General features: G+C 39.2%; 1 protein-coding gene across 1 annotated transcript in view; it reads left to right on the top strand.

Annotated features, from left to right (window-relative positions):
- The window catches only part of slc38a10 (solute carrier family 38 member 10), a 122,123-nt gene that overhangs the window by 20,973 nt on the left and 82,979 nt on the right, over positions 1–18,171 (top strand). The window contains exons 6-9 of the mRNA XM_078571019.1: positions 4,207–4,331; positions 10,386–10,488; positions 12,098–12,283; positions 12,661–12,772. Of these exons, the coding sequence (XP_078427145.1) occupies positions 4,207–4,331; positions 10,386–10,488; positions 12,098–12,283; positions 12,661–12,772 (526 nt within the window). The remainder of the gene's footprint in view (positions 1–4,206; positions 4,332–10,385; positions 10,489–12,097; positions 12,284–12,660; positions 12,773–18,171) is intronic.

The following is an 18,171-nucleotide window of genomic DNA, read 5'->3' as shown; positions in this document are numbered from 1 at the left end:
TTTAAAGTTAGTTTAGTAAGTATTTAATTTTAATTTCTCGAAGTGCTGCAGTAGCATATTTTATTTAGTAGCCACAATATTTGTTGGATGATGTAGCCTTAAAGTGAATGCGTGTGAAACTATTTCCTTTGCAGTTGTACTGTTGAAATGTGTAGATTTATTCTGGAATAGAGACAGAATTGAGCAACGTATTATAGCTATTGCTGCAGTGGAACCTTTGTGATGCTTTACTATAAACATAGTAATATTACATTGCTGTGTTCACCAACTACTCATTCGTATGGGAGTAATGAACTTGAGATGATGCTTCTCTTTCAACCCCCATATCATTACTATCTGTGGGTGATCATTTTGTATGATATTTAGTAAATAAGATCATGAGCTGCTTTGGTTTCCAATCCGGACCTAGTCATTTGTTGGAAGTTTATCTGAAGTACGGTGATTACTGTACTTCATTTTCAGGTTTTTGAAAATGCTGTAAATGTTTTACTTTTAAAAGCAAAAGTAAATGCACACTTATATACTTTAACGTTGGCTTTGAAGCTTTTGACTTAATTTCTAATTCTGAGCAGAGAAACAACTTGTCCAATGAAAATACTTGTAGATGCAGTTATAAACATATTATTTGTTTCTGTTGCTTCTTGCAAGATAGTAATAACCTTGAGTGTGAGATTTCATTTGGGTTAAGCTAGTGCTAGAGGATATGTGATGCAAATGAGGAACACAAGGGAGGGGTTCAGAAGTTCGAGGACAACATTGAGGCAACTCCAAAAGGCGTGACCGAACACATCAAGACTCCCAATGATCGATGGAATGGCTAGCCATCACATGGGCAATAAGTCAACGCAAATTAAAAATATGATTTGGTGCAATTTTCCGTTTGATGCATAGGAAGGTCGAACACCCTCACAAAAAGCAAGTACTATTTGTATGAGGTGACGATTTTTAAAAAAATCATTCATGGTATATGGGCATCGCTGGTCAGACCAGTATTTATTGCCCATCCCTTATTGGTGGTGTGAGCTGCCGCCTTGAACCACTGCAGTCCATGTGGTGTAGGTACACCCATAGCGCTATTATGGAACGAATTTCAAGGTTTTGACCCAGTGGCAGTGAAAGAACGGCAATATAGTTCCAAGTCAGGATGGTGTGTGGTCTTGGAGAGGAACTTCCAGGTGGTGGTGTTCTCATGTGTCAGATGCTCTTGTCCTTCTAGGTGGTCATGGTCGTGGGTTTGGAAGGTACTATCTAAGGAGCCTTGGTGAGTTGCTGCAGTGCATCTTGTAGATGATACACACTGCGTTGATGGTGGAGGGACTGAATGTTTGTGGATGGGATGCTAATCAAGCAGGTTGCTTTGTCTTGGATAGCGTTGAGCTTCTTGAGTGTTGTTGGAGCTGTGCTCATCCGGGCAAGTGGAGAATATTCCATCACACTTCTGACTTGTGCCTTGTAGATGGTGGACAGGCTTTGGGGAGTCAGGCGGTGAGTTACTTGCTGCAGGATTCCTAGCCTCTGATCTGCTCTTGTAACCACTGTATATATGTGGCTAGTTCGGTTCAGTTTCTGGTCAGTGGTAATTCCAGGATGTTGATAGAATCCTGCATCATTCTTACGCAGCATAACATAGACAATGGAGGGAAAGAGATGGAAGGATTGAAAAGCATGCATGATGTTTTGAAGAAGATGACCACTTACATGCCAATGTAAACTTTCAAATTGATTTGCAAACTTTACAATTATGACCACCATTGCCATTCTCTGATCCAGTGCCACTTGTTGCTGAGACCAGTTTGATGTGCTGCTGACTTATATGGATCACTGAGCTTCATCTACAAGGTCACATCTAAGTAATGACAGAATTCTGGTGGAGCAAACCATGCCTTTTCATCTGATCCATCTCGATTAATACTGTACACTAAGAAGGACATTCTTAGCCTCAGTGACTTGCAATATAATTTGAGCTTCCGCATAGTGCAAACTATAAAATGATTTCTTTCAAAATAATTGACCATGTATAAGGATTGCTATGTTAATATTTAGAGTACAGATTAATTTAAAAAAATTAAAAACAGTTTTGAACATCTGCTTCTCAATCATTAACTGCTGTGTGCACTACAAACAACTACATTTTTTAAAAAATCCAACAATCTATGTTGCCCTTTGTTAACTGCAACAAGTGAAACCATAGATGAGAATAAATACAGCTTTTTCAGCTCTTTGAATGCTGTGATTACCTTAATATAAATGTTAATGAATGTAAAACTTTCATTTTCAGTATGCAGTAGTTATGTAAACCCTATTTAGTTCGGCCAAAGAATAGGAATTTTGAATGGAAATCCAAAAAATGCTTTTTTTCTTAAGAGTAATAACCATATGCATGATTTTTTAATTTCTCTCTCATTTTCCTCTCCTCAAATTAATCCCATAAATCTATAATGCCAGTTGGGAAAGTTGGGATGCCTCGCCTGAGGACATTTGCAGAGCTGTGTTGAAGCTGCTACTTGGTCAATTGGCCCACAAGCGCGCTGAATGGTCTAAGCTGGAATTCTCTTCAGGCTTGTTTTTCCTCACTTGTGGTACCCCATACAACTCCTCCAAGATGAGGGATCTCTGCGGGGAAAGTTGAGGATATTGGAGTGGTGGATTTCACACCAGGGCCTATCTGCAAATTAATATTTCGGCGTTCTGCCTTTTAAATTTTACCTGCCTTTGATTACAGCTGTTTTAAGATATTTCTATATATGAATTTTGTATGATGAAGAAATAGCTGAATGATTATGGATATTTCTATTTTTGATTTTTTGCTTTGGGATTTATATCTGTGTCTTCCTTTCTCCTCAACCGAAGATTCCCCCTATCATGGTTGACTGGGCCCTTAACTGTGTATGAACTATTTCCTGCACAACTTCTTTCACCCCTTCCCCTCCCTTCCAGAACTGTGATAGGGTTCCCATTGTCCTCCCCTTCTGCCCACCAGTATCCACATCCAACTGATTATCCTTGGGTATTTCCGCCATGTCCAGTGTGATGCTATCACCAAAGATATTTTCCCCTCCCCTGTCAGCATTCTGTAGGGATCATTCCCTCCATGACACCCTGGCCCACACTTCATCATCTCCCTCCCATGGCACCTTACCATGCAAACGCAGGAGATGTAACACCTGCCCTTTTACCTCCACTGTCCTCACCATCCAAGACTAAGAATACTTCTTCCAGGTGAAGTAGCAGTTTACGTGCACTTCTTTTAATTTGGTATGCTATATTTGCTGCTCACAATGCATTGTCTCCTCTTCATTGGGGAGGCCGAAGGCAGATATGGTGACCGCTTTGCAGAACGCCTCTGCTCTGTCCACAAGCATGACCCCGAGCTCCTGGTGGCTTGCCATTTTAATTCTCCACCTTGCTCTCATACTCATCTCTGTCCTTGCCTGCTGCAGTGTTTCAGTGAAGCTCAACGCAAGCTCGAGGAACAGCCCCATATCTTTCAATTAGGCACTTTACAGCCCTCAGGACTTAATACTGAGTTCAATAATTTCAGACCATTAACCCTGCCCCCCCACCACCCCCTATATTTTGTTTTGCATGTGTCAGTCTTAATGTTGATTTCACATTTTGGACACTGCTATTGATTATTCTGCAATTCACATCCACTCTGGACCAATCTTTTTTTTTTCTTTACTACAGCTATTACCACTGTATTTTCCTTTTATACCATGAATTATTTTGTCAGTTAATTTCTCCTGTCCTCCATCTATCACAGATCTCCCCTTTTGCTCTTCACCTCCGCCCCCCCCCTTTCACTTGCTCAAAGCCTATTTCTTTTATCTTCCTTCAGTCCTGAAGAAAAGTCCTTGACCTGAAACATTAATTCTTTCTCCACGGATACTGCCAGGTCTGCTAAGTATTTCCAGAATTTTCTGGGTTTTTTTTTTCAGATTTTCAGCATCTGCAGTGTCTTGCTTTTTTAGTGTAAAATGGGTTCCCAGATACATTGGCGGAGATAAAAATCCTGGAATCATGCAGAAGCATTAGACGTTGCAGTGATCTACAGGGCTGGTCTAGATGGAAGAACTAAGAAGAGCCAAATAACCTTCCTCCTTTATAATGTCCTTCTAATCTTGTTTAATCTTGTGATCCTTGGAGGTAATGCTTAGAATGATGTATATATTGATTGTTAATCTTGGTGTTCCCCCCTCACCACAGATCGTGCTATCTTCCTTCAAACATGGCCTCTTTAATGGTCAGTGGCTTAGCCGAGTCAGTTACGTTCGCTGGGAAGGCTTTTTTCAGTGTATTCCTATCTATGGAATGTCCTTTGCCTGCCAGTCGTAAGTACTTGGTTCCTCTTTCTAAATTGCATTGTGCTGTTTTTGCAGTAAGAACTTTTCAGCTGGAGGAGGTTATAGAGATACTGAGGGATGAGATGATATAGGCGTTTAAATGCGGGGACAAGAATTTTAAACTGGAGGTATTGGAAGATCAGGATCCAGTGTAGGTCACCAAGAATGTTCGATGGCTGTAGAAATGGACCAGTTCAGAGTAGGCAGCCTGTATGAATGAGTCTTCCTGTGCAAAACCAAATGTCTGGGGAGAGAAGGGGAGGGTAAGTTCAGTGACCCAGTTTTCCCCTCACCCTTAAAATTGTAACTTTAAAAATCTCATATGAAGGAGTGATGCAGGTTGTTAAAATGGCATTTCTAAGTAATTTACATCAACTGTTCACTGGAAATGGAGGCTATTGTGCCAGCATGTTTGGTGATATAATTTTGGTGCAATGGTTATATTATCCTGTGATTTGAACTGGAGAGATTTTCATCTTAGTATGCCCAATTTTTGTGTTTGTAGCTGTTGTAGTGTAATGTAAACCACTTCCTTCCCATTTGCAGTTGTCCTCCACACAAAAGGCACCCTCACCTTACAGCTTTTGCTGAATTAACATTATACAGTAAGATAAAATCCCATGATCATATGAAATCCAGGTTCAGTCATCTACGTAGCTATTATCTAAGGACTAAATTTAGTTTGTGTGATAACGCCAGTGTGATGCCACTTTCACAAGGGACTGTTTGTTTTAAATGCAATATCATGCTATTATCCTATGTTATACTCTTTGCAATTACAAACTGATGGGTAACAGTGCACCAGTTGTGCCAAGATTAGCTAGCAACTACGCCAATTAACCAAAGGCCCTCCAGTTTATATTCCATATTATTCTACTTCAGTTAAAGAAGATGGTAGACATGAAACCTGCAGTAACTCTGGCCACACTAAAAACTCTTCACTACCTTGAATTTTATATATACAAGAGTGCATTTGAGGAAGTTGAAGTTTTACATTGGAGCAACTGGGCTTAACTGTGAAGTGCAACCAAGTTTGCAACTGTGGATTTAGTTGGTCTAGACAAAATAAAATACACAGCACCGCCCATCCCCAAGAAATAAAACCAAAAAAATGATAGGTAATTTTTAGCAAAATTCTGTGCCACATATGGAGATTGCTTAAGCATAAAAATACATTTTATCTCAAATTTGTTGAAAAGCTAAAATGAACCAATTTTTGTCAAAAATATTGAGTTAGAACTTTGTGTCGTCTACACTTGTGCTCTTGTGAAATTACACTTCAAAATATTCAACTATCCAATGAGAATGAGATGTTGTAACTGAGTTGTACGTGTTTTCAATGTATTATTGCTTATCTGTTTAGGTGAACTTTATTAAAGTTGCGCAAAAAAAATTAGGTGCTGATTTATATTTTCAAACCCAGTTGACTTTTCAACACATTTGACAAGGTCCCACATGGCAGATTGGTCAGGAAAGTAAAAGCCCATGGGATTTAGGGTAATGTGGCAAACTGGATAAAAGGTTGGCTTTGTAACAGGAAACAAAGGGTAATGGTCGATGGATGCCCTTGCGAATGGAAAGTTGTCTCAAGTGGTGTTCCACAGGGCTCGGTGTTGGGACCCTTGCTGTTTGTGTTATATATTAACGATTTGGACGTGAACGTGGGGGGCACGATTGGGAAATTTGCAGATGACACAAAGATTGGCCGAGTAGTGGATAGTGTAGAAGATAGCCTTAATCTTCAAAACGATATAGATAGGTTGGTGGAGTGGACGGTAAATTGGCAGATGGATTTTAACATAGAGAAGTGTGAGGTCATACATTTAGGGAGGTCAAACAGTTACAGGGGTTACAAAATAAATGGGAATATACTAAGGGGTAGATGAAATGAGAGATCTTGGTGTACAAGTACACAGGTCCCTGAAGGCAGCAGTTCAAATAGACAAGGTTGTAAAGAAGGCATATGGAATGCTCTCCTTCATTGGCAGAGGTATAGAATATAAAAGTAAGGATATAATGTTGGAATTGTATAAAACACTGGTGAGGCCACAACTGGAGTATTGTGTGCAGTTCTGGTCACCACATTGCAGGAAGGACGTCAGAGGAGGTTTACAAGAATGTTGCCAGGGTTAGAAAAGTGTAGCTACGAGGAGAGATTGGATAGGTTGGGGTTATTTTCCTTAGAACAAAGAAGGCTGAGAGGTGACTTGATTGAGGTGTACAAAATTATGAGGGGAATAGATAGTGGACAGGATAAAATTGTTTCCCTTGGTGGAGAATTCTAGAACCAGGGGACATAGATTCAAGATAAGTAGCAGAAGGTGTAGGGGGGACATGACAAAGAACTTTTTTACGCAGAGGGTAGTGGGTGTCTGGAATTTGCTGCCCAAGTTGGTGGTAGAGGCAGAAACTTTAAACTCTTTTAAAAAGTACCTGGCTCTGCACCTTAAGTGCTGTAAGCTGCAGGGCTATGGGCTGGGTGCAGGAAGGTGGGATTAGAAAGGGCACCTGGGTGTCCTCTGGCTGGCATGGACAAGATGGGCCGAATGGCCTCCTTCTGTGCTGTAACTTTTCTATGGTTCTATATTCAAACAAATGCCAAAACAGAGCTTGCACCTTTTAAACGAATTTATATATTCCTACTAACCTTTCTCACTGACTACCTGTCCATAATTGTTGAAACTCACATGCTTCTGACCCAGTGTCTCAAATGGATAGCATCTAAACTCATTAAACATTCAGATTCAACTCTATTATAATGTAAAGTGACTTAATCATTAAAAGAATTTGTGTCATTGGATGTCGTGCATCTCAAAATTACTTTATGTGCATTGATATACTTTGAACTGCTCTCATGGCCTTGTAGGCAAATGCATAATCCCACAATTAGTGCACTGAATGGTCAGGATTTTTGAGGAACCTCAACAGTGCACCCCCTGGAGAAGCATAGAATCACTGACTGCAACTTCTGGATTTCCACATTGTTCTGTGCATATGTGGACTCCCAAAGTTGCTATTAGTTTGTGGAATAACGAAGATGAGCGCTGACAATTTCACACTCATTACCATCACAAAATCCAGGCCAGTTGCTGGTGAATTGTAATTGCTTTTCTCTCTCAGAAGTTACCTATCGTTTTTTGGTTTCATTTCTTGGGAATGGGTGGCACTATGTGTTTTTTTTTGTCTAGATCAACTAAATGCACAGTTGAAAACTTGGTTGCACTTCACAGTTAAGCCCAGTTACTCCGACATAAAGCTTCAACTTCCTCAAATGATTTTGCTGTATTTTCAATATTATGATCAAGAACAATCACGATTGAGATTTTTTAGGCCATTGAAGCTTATCTTTTCAGTAAATTTTAACTCATCCAGTTTGCCACCCAACTGCTTGTTGAAATCCTTGAAGGCTTTTATCTGAACTAGCCAGGCAGGTTATTCCAATTTTTTATTGAACATCAGGTAAAGAAGTTCTTCCTAGTATTTGTTTGAATTTTTAATTTCACTAACTTTGATTTTGTACCTTTTGTTCTAATCTGCCTAACTTTCAAATCATCTGTATTTACAATATGACCTACATCCGTGATTCCTCTGACACCTTACATCACATCAACAATTTCCAGTTCCCTGGCCCCAACCGCTTCCTCTTCACCATGGATGTCCAATCCCTCTACACCTCCATCCCCCACCAGGATGGTCTGAGGGCCCTTAGCTTCTTCCTTGAACAGAGGCCCGAACAATCCCCATCCACCACTACTCTCCTCCGTCTGGCTGAACTTGTTCTCACACTGAACAATTTCTCCTTTAACTCCTCTCACTTCCTCCAAATAAAAGGTGTGGCTATGGGTACCCGCATGGGCCCCAGCTATGCCTGTCTCTTTATGGGGTATGTGGAACATTCCTTGTTCCAGTCCTACTCCAGCCCCCTCCCACAACTCTTTCTCCGGTACATTGATGATTACTTCGGTGCTGCTTCATGCTCTCATCGGGACTTGGAAAAATTTTATTAATTTTGCTTCCAATCTGCACCCCTCCATCATTTTCACATGGTCCATCTCTGACACTTCTCTTCCCTTCCTTGATCTCTCTGTCTCAATTTCTGATGATAGACTGTCCACCAATATCCATTACAAGCCTACCGACTCCCACAGCTACCTCGACTACAGCTCCTCACACCCCGCTTCCTGTAAGGACTCCATCCCATTCTCTCAGTTCCTTCGCCTCCGTCGCATCTGTTCTGATGACGTTACCTTCAAAAACAGTTCCTCTGACATGTCCTCCTTCTTCTTTAACCGAGGTTTTCCACCCACGGTCGTTGACAGGGCCCTCAACCGTGTCCGGCCCATCTCCCGCGTATCCTCCCTCACGCCTTCTCCCTCCCAGAAACATGATAGGGTCCCCCTTGTCCTCACTTATCACCCCACCAGTCTCCGCATTCAAAGGATCATCCTCCGCCATTTCCGCCAACTCCAGCATGATGCCACCACCAAACACATCTTCCCTTCACCCCCCCCTGGCGGCATTCCGTAGGGATCATTCCCTCCGGGACACTCTGGTCCACTCCTCCATCACCCCCTACTCCTCAACCCCCACCTATGGCACCTCCCCATGCCCACGCAGAAGATGCAACACCTGCCCCTTCACTTCCTCTCTCCTCACCGTCCAAGGGCCCAAACACTCCTTTCAAGTGAAGCAGCATTTCACTTGCATTTCCCCTAACTTAGTCTACTGCATTCGTTGCTCCTAATGCGGTCTCCTCTACATTGGAGAGACCAAATGCAAACTGGATGACTGCTTTGCAGAACACCTGCGGTCTGTCCGCAAGAAAGACCCAAACCTCCCTGTCGCTTGCCATTTTAACACTCCACCCTGCTCTCTTGCCCACATGTCTGTCCTTGGCTTGCTGCATTGTTCCAGTGAAGCCCAACACAAACTGGAGGAACAGCACTTCATCTTCCGACTAGGCACTTTACAGCCTTCCGGGCTGAATATTGAATTCAACAGCTTTAGATCTTAAACTCACTCCCCCCCCCCCCTCCCTTTTGTTTGTTTTTTTTTCAATAATTTATATAGATTCTTCTTTTCCCACCTATTTCCATTATTTTTAAATCTACAACCAATACCCTGTCAGTCTTTCCACCCCATCCCCACTAGAGCTGTACCTTGAGTGTCCTGCCATCCATTCTTAATTAGCACTTTTCTTAGATAATATCACCACCTTCAACACCTCTTCGATCCTTTTGTCTGTGATATCTTTTGATTATCTGCTTCTATCACTGCTTGCTTGTCCCTACAACCACCCCACCCTCAACTTCTCTCTTTCCCCCCCCGCCACCTTAAACCAGCTTATATTTCACCCCTCTCCTAACTACACTCAGTTCTGTTGAAGGGTCATGTCGACTCGAAACGTCAACTCTTTTCTTCTCCACCGATGCTGCCAGACCTGCTGAGTTTTTCCAGGTAATTCTGTTTTTGTTTTGGATTTCCAGCATCCGCAGTAGTTTTTTATTTTTATGCCATTTTATGAGTTGGCTTTCTTTCCAAGCTGTTGAGATTGTTTGTTTTCTAATGGCTCAGTCCCTTTATATTAGGGGACATTCTTGTTGGCCTACTCTGTACCCTCTTCAAGGCATGCACATTCTTTTTTCATGGTGTAGAGTGATTGAAATTAAACACAATACATAGTGTTGTTGTGCCAGTGTATTGTTAAACCTCAATGTAACCTGTAAACTCGCTGTCTAAATAATTGTGGGGTTCATTATGGTTTAGGCATGTCATTTTTAATTTTTAATTATTTTTTTCAGGTGACTTACTGCTCTGTGATGAAATTCACCTGTGATATTCTTAATTTAACAATTTCTTGGTTCTTGACTTGTAAAAATGTTACCTAGTATGATATACCAAGATTTAATAAAGAAAAGAAGTATTAGTGGATTATTTGTGAATGATTCTTGTTTGTACATTAGGGATATTTCAGATTTCTTTGTTTTGAGGGAAGAATATGTTGCTCAGACTTACAGGTTTATTTTCACAATTTCTTCATAGCCAAGTGCTGCCCACATATGACAGTTTGGATGAGCCTTCTGTTAAACGGATGAGCACTATCTTCTCATCAGCCCTGAATGTGGTTAATATGTTTTACATAACAGTAAGTCTCTGGTGATTTATACTGCATGTAACTAGACAACTCTGCAATGGCTTGTGAAAATTAATAGAGCAACTTGTATTAGGAACGAATTGTAGAGCATGTTACATATTACAACATTTCAGATTATTAAATCTTGTGAGCAGTGGCAATGCTAGACTGTTAAAATTAGAAAAAAAAACATTTTGAGTAACTAAAATTTAACTCAACACTTGCATAACTTTGTTTAAATGTAATGTTTCACTGGTATGGCTAGAACAATTATGTTCAGTAGATTTTCCTGATAAATACCACAAACCAAAGATTGAGCAATGATAATTTATTTAAAGTTTATTTTAGATCTTCAGATCTAATGAAGGAAAACTTCTTTCCACTTAGTACTTTCAATCGGTGGACTGATTAAGGGGCAGTTTGAAAAAAATTGACTTATTCCTGTAGATATGACAGGCTCAATGCATGAGTCTTATTGATTAACTTTAGGTGTTGAAGAAAATAAATTCCGATATTTTTATAATTCATTTTGCTAGGAAAAAATCCTTTATTGCATCTTGGGAATGATGGAAATTGGTATATAATTCCAGATTGTAGCAGATAACTAATATGTGCATACAGTTCAGGCCAATTCATGAAGCGCAAATACAATCTCAACCAACGAGTGTATACATGTGCATCTAATTCAAATTTTTTTACGTAAAGTTTCGTTTTATATCTGCATGGGCACAGTAAATCTAGAAGGATCTAATGGTCATATGACAAAATAACAAAAGAAATAATTTAAATATGTATAGTTTAAGCCATGTGTTTTAAAAATGCACACTTTTTTGAAATATATTTATATACAACATAAACTTAACCAAAAACCTTTGAAGTTCTACAAGGACTGAGATTATCTTGATATTTTCATATACCTGTTTTGTGACAATAATCTTGAGCAGCATTGTTGTTCATTCTTTTTAATTTTGGGAGCAAATTACATATTTCAGTAATTATCTTTATAATGCATTTTCATAATCATTCTTTACGATATATAGAGTATTGAAAATTAACTATTGTTTTTGATATGTTATACAAAAAAGTGCACTTTTAAAAAGCAAGCGTGAATCAGTACAGGTTAGGTATCCTTTATCCATAAATCCAAAAACTCAGCCCTTCCAGAAACCACAATTTCCTTGAACCTCTCGACCTTTAGCGTGGGAAGTCTATTTGTTTGTCTGTACTGTTTACTTTGCGATTTTTGTAGTAAACATGTCAAAAAGAAACTTATTACAGGTACCCTGTATTTATTATTCCGTGATACATCTTACTTTTCTAACCATTTTATTTACTTTAGACTATAGCTAGCCTAGGCTTAGGCTACTGTAATATAAATTTGCACAGTATCTAAAAACCAAAATGATCTGAAATCCAAAATACAATTGGCCCCGAGGGTTTTGGATAAAGGATACTTGATCTGTGCTTCTAACGCTGATATTTTTGCACTGGTTACATTGTTCAGATTGCAGACTTGTAGATGAACATGATAATGGATATTAAATTTAATTGCCAAATACTAAGGCTAAAACAGCAGAGTTGTAAAGCGTGTATAATCATCCTCATTATTATTATCCAACAGGTTGGTTCTTTTGGTTATATCGGTTACCTTGACAACATTGCTGGGAATGTGATGATGAACTTTCCCTCCAATTTGGTGACAGAGATGATTCGTGTAGGATTTATGATGTCCGTTGCTGTGGGATTCCCCATGATGATTCTTCCTTGCAGACAAGCTCTGAACACCTTTCTCTTCGAGCAGTTGCAAGTAAGTACACAGTACAAATGTATCACTTTTGAAAAATAAGTTATCTATACATAACAGAAATACAGGGTGGAGAAGGGAAGGAATAAGTTGATTTTAAATATGGCTACTATATATATATATATATATATATATATATATATGTTTTAAAATTACTTGAAGCCCACTGTTCTACGTCACAATTTGCTCAAGTTTACTCCATAGCATTGGTGGTTTGGGCTACACCTTTTAAGCTTGTTAAGGAGGTGAAATCCCTTACAGATGTTAAGCTGATGTCAGCAAGAAAAATTCAGTAGGGTTAACAAAACGATAGAATGTTTCCTTTTGAAGAGTATTGAATAATTCACCAGCTTTTTTTTTTACACCCCCTTTGATTTCAGCAGAAAGATGGTACTTTTACTGCAGGAGGGTATATGCCACCTTTGCGGTTTAAGCTCATCACAGCTGGTATAGTGTTTGGCACCATGTTGGGCGGAATCCTGATTCCTAATGGTAAGAAGACTTTGCTATAGTTTTGCTCTACATTTATTGAGTTTCACTTTATTTACATATGCAAAAATATTGTGCTTTAGAGAAGAAAAGCAAAAACTCTGATCACTGCTGGCAGTGGCAGAACACACTTTCCCAGCTGTCCCTTGCCTGACAGCTTGGTAATGAAGAAAAGTATTTAGAGTAACTGGCAAAGTGGTTTTCAGCAGTTTCATCAGCAATGACTTCATTCCGGATATTGCTGCAAAATGATGGTAATTTTGTACTAGCAGGATACAGTAATGTGCACCTTTATCTTTCACATTGTTTTTTTTCCATAGTTACACATTTTGTGAGGGCTGAATTTTGCTGTATAGTTTCCAGAAAGCATATGAACCATAAATCATTATCTTCAGTTGAGTTTAATGCAGACATTTAGGAACATAGAACAGCAATCAGTCCCTTGAGTCTGTTCTGCCATTCAGTGAGAGATCATGGCTGACCTGCAACCTAACTCCATATACCTGCCTTTGCCCCATATCCCTTAATACCTTTGGTTGACAAAAATCTGTCAAGCTCAGTTTTAAATTTAACACTTGATCTTGCATTAATTACTGTTTGCAGGAGAGAGTTCCAAACTTATACCACCCTTTGCATGAAGAATGTTCCCTGAAAGACCTGGCTGTACTTTGTAGACTAAGCCTGCATCTTAGACATCCCAACCAACAGAAATACTTTCTATCTAGTCTATCTGTTCCCCTTAATTATTTTGAAAACTTCAATCAAATCATATCTTAATCTTCCAAATTCCAGGGAATACAACCCTAATTTTTATAATCTCTCTTCATAATTTAACTATTGGAGACCAGGGATCATTCTGGTAAACCTACCCTGTACTCCCCCCAAAGCCAATATTTTGTCCCTAAGGTGTGGTGCCCAGATCTGCTCGCAGTATTCCAAATGTGGTCTAACTAGGGCTTTGTATAATATAAACATAACTCTTAACCCCTTGTATCCTATTCCCCTAGATATAAAAGCCTGCATTCTATTAGCTTTTTTGATTATTTTCTGCACCTGTCCATAACATTTTAATGATCCATGTGCTTGGACCCCAAGTCTCTTTAGGCTTCCACTGTTTCTAGCTTGTCACCATTTAGAAAGTCCCCTGTTCTATTATTTTTGGCCTAAAGTGGATAACCTCACATTTGTCTATATTGAAACCCATTTGATACAGTTTTGCCCTTTCACTTAATCCATTATTTTTCATGAAATTGCAAATACATAGCTTAGCAACGGCCCTTTTTGTGTGTTATGGGTGAAGTCTCCTTACTGTAACCTTTCAGTTTAAGGGGCCTTAACTTTGTTAATGAGGCTTAAATTACAAGCTAGTGCCTAAAAAACCTTTTTCTTTTAACTTTGCAGTGGTTGAAAAGTGCCCTTGGGCAAAATTATTTATTTTGATAGCATTTTAATGTAGATGGCCACTCTTTACAAACTCGTTACATTATGCATGCTATTATATGATCAGGGCTGAAACCTACCTTTTACTATAGTGATGAGCAAAATGCGGTACAATTAATGAGTCACCTAGGTATTTTCATGATCACTATCACGACCAGATAAAAGGTGTTTCCCCAGAGTGGTCCGTGAGCTAAGAATTTGTGTGTGTGTATATGTAGCCCCTTTTAAATTTTTGAGTGATTCAATTGCGAAATAACCAGCAGCAAAGTTTTAGCCTTAAACAAGAAAAAGTGTTGCTTATTGCAAAACTACTGCTGTAAATTACTTACTGATGAAGTTACTAATATATAAAGGTTAAATGCAGATAAGGATAAAAGATACTTATAAAGATGAAATTCGGTTCAGTGCTTTAAGATATCATTGCAGGCCCGTAGCTTGTAGTTGAAGTGTTGGTTGCCTGGAGTGAAGGATTGAAGTTGAAGAGTTGTGATCACCAGCTGCAATTTCTTCTGTAGCCAATTAGTCAATTTTTGCCTTTTCGGGTAGACTCAGCAGGTCAACAGGTTTTGGGAGAGAGGGAAGGTTTTTTGTTCCTCACGAGTTCTACGGTTATGACACTTGAAAATTGCTTAGATTCTCTTCAGAATGGCAGTCGATTTCTGGATACCTTGTTCTCCCTTGGCCAAGAATCCTCTCTGATGATGTCTTTCAGAATTCTTCCTGGGGGTTCTGCACACATGGCTTATGTGCCTGTCTTTATCACAACCAAAGCAAAATGGCTGTTATGTTAATTTCAAATGAGCCATTGTTCCACCAGACAAAGAAGTTAATTATGTTGAGGTTCTTGGAAGTCCGTTCCTGTATCCTGTTCTCTCAGAAGCTAAGGAGTCTTCACACTTTTAGAAAATAGCCCTGGAGGAGTCTTGCATCTTAATGACTCGGTGATCAGTTCTGGAGATAAGAGTCTGATAAGAACTGAACAAACACAAAAATGTCAAAGTGTCTGTCCATACTTCCATTTTGAAAAGGGCTTTTTAAACTCGATATAAAGGTTGAAAACACAAATGTGTTAAAACAGTTGTCCTTAAAATCTATAATATAACTACTCATTCATGGCAACCACATTAAAAGACATTATAATATGTTAACAAACAGTTAAAAGCCTTTTTTCCCCATTTAAATACAATTTCAAAGTAAGTCCAATGATGTCCTTTAGCCAGGTTGTCTTCACTACAGTATGATACTGTTTGCAGTTGGTTTAAATTCCTTGACGTGTTTTGTCAGTACCTATTCTCATGAACAGGTAGCATTTCTCTATTAAAAGCTTGCTCATATAATTGAAAACATTTGCCACAGCTCCTTCCTCACTGACACTGAGGCCCAATTCTCCTATGTTCTTTATGTATGACCGTCTGCCTGATGGCTGAGGAACTTGTAAGACTAAGTAAGTATAGGAACCTGCCGGTCTCCAGCCCTGATGCCAACTGTGTGGGAGACATGTGAAGAATAGGTCTGATAACAAAAGTTACATGTAAGTTGATGGCCATCCTGCTGGGATAGTCAGTAACCGAAGACTGGACCTAAATTTTGCAACCTGGCAAAATGTACTTCACAGTGATTCCTGAAGAACTTCATAAGAGAAAGTTGGATGGGACAAGCTCTGGTGCCATATGTTGATTGTGACTGACATTTGGCTTGATGCTGATAGAGTTAGTGGAATAACTGCAAGGTGTTTTTGGAATCACCACATCAAATAGTTACCAAAAATACAATTACAATAAAAATTAGGGGCAGATTTATGCTGGCTCTTAATTTCATTGTTTTATACACTGCTTGTAGACTGAAATTTACACAGTTGTTTTTTTTTTGAATCTGTCATTCATTTGACTTCCAAACTAGTGTGGTGCAATAGTTAATTGCATACCTAATAATTGCTTTATTTTAAAGAGTGTTCTCTTACTCTGGCTTTTTCCACTAGTTAGTTAACCATTAAAACGAGCAAGCTCTTGAAAAAACAAAAGCAAAATACTGCGGCTGCTGGCAGTATGAAATAATACAGAAAATATTTGAAATACTCAACGGGTCTGGCAGCATCTGTGGAGAGAGAGAGAAACAGAATTAACGCTTGAGGTCAATGACCTTTCATTATAATCGTTTTGATGAAAGGTCATTGACCTGAAATGTTAACTCTGTCTCTCCACAGATGCTACCAGACCTGCTGAGTATTTCCAGCATTGATACCACTAAGGCATCAGAAAAGTTGCATGCAATGTTCACTGTAATGTGCAAGCAGCCAGCAACCTCCACACTGAATACTCTTGAGTGCCTTGTGACCACCTCAGTTCAGCGTATTTGTGTCATGTTGCATTCAGCAGTTCTGCTTGAGGGCGTGTCCCCATAGAATAAATCTATCATGTTGTCGCAGACTTTAATAAAAAGTTTAAGAGAGCAATTGCTAAGATAAAAATAAAATGCTGCAGATGCTGGAAATCTGAAATAAAAACAGAAAATGCTGGAAAGACTCAGCAGGCCTGGCAGCATCAGTGGAGAGAGAAACAGTTAACATTTCAAGTCTGTGTGCATGACTCTTCAGAGCTAAAGAGCAGTAGAAATGGGATGGATTTTATTCTGCTTAAGAGGGGGTGGAGCAGGTGGAGCAAAATAGAAGGTCAGGGATAAATGGGAGCTCAGGAGAGATTGACAAAGATGTCATGGACACAAGACAATGGGAGTGTTAATGGTAGTGTTAAAGACTAAAGAAGGTGCTGATAATGGCATTAAGTTAAGATAGCAGAATGGTTAATAGTAGAACAAGGGTCAGCGTCAAAGTACAACATAGAAACAAGTGACAGATAGCCCTGGATGGGGGGCTGGTGGAGAATGATTACGTTGGGATTACTTTCAGTTCAAAGCACTTTCACCCCTTCTGCCCAATTTATAAAATATGATAAGTATATAGTATGTAATGTGGAAGACATATTTCAAGCTTACCACAAAGCCATGTTAAGGACACATCAGAGTCATAGTTGCCAAATTGGCAAATATCAGCGCTGCAGGTATAAGTACACTTTTGAAAGGTGATTTCTGAGTTTGTTAATGCAGATGCTTCCTGATCCCTCTACAAACCTGTATATCTGGAGGAGATAGAAAACGACAGTTCCCTAAATGGGTACTGGAAATATTTGGAGGGTTGCATCTGATACTGAAATGACCCCCTGATTTTTTTTTAATCCCCCAGGCCGTTTATCTCCATGTTTGAAAATCAGTCAACCTGTGGCATAAACAAGTTAAAATAAGGGGCTGGCTAGTTTTTGAGAAAAATAACTTTACAATCAACATCTATAGACTGAATTGTGCTCCAGACATAACTTATTGGCTTCTTTTTCAGTTAACCACTGAGGCATTATGAGATGCTAACTCAATCAGATTTATCTTTCTAAAAGCTGTAAGCTTTGTACACTCCTACGTTGCATCAATGAATGATTGCTGTAACCTTGGCATATTTATATCTATGTTACAATCTCTGGAGACTGGTAACTTTTTAAAAAAATGAACTTCGAATGAAAGGATGACATGACAAGATTTCACATTTTAAGACTTTTGCTGTAATAAAGAACTAAAAGGACTATTAACACTACCTTTGTAGGCAACTTATACTTTAAACCACAAAACAGAACAGTCCCCTTTTTCTTTTAGCACAACCGAAAACACACTTCACAGATATACTTTACACTGTTCTTTAAGTACGCACTCAATTCTCCTGGAAGCAACCCAAGGTGATTCTTAGCTCCTGAATCTCAGAACCGTCTTTCACAGTGAGGTTTTTCCCTTGAGACTCTTCCTCTTGTACAAACTAGGCAAATCTTCCAGCCTTGTTTTAAGTCCTCTTGGATTTGGTCTTTTCAATCCAAGCACGAGCTCCCACCTGCGTGGTGAACTACAGCATCTTGTTACATAAAGCT

Source organism: Cetorhinus maximus, chromosome 24 (genome assembly GCF_964194155.1).
Source record: "Cetorhinus maximus chromosome 24, sCetMax3.hap1.1, whole genome shotgun sequence".
Lineage (NCBI taxonomy): Eukaryota > Metazoa > Chordata > Chondrichthyes > Lamniformes > Cetorhinidae > Cetorhinus > Cetorhinus maximus.
The sequence above is the reverse complement of the archived record's forward strand: the minus strand, read 5'-3'. Positions and strand labels throughout refer to the sequence as shown.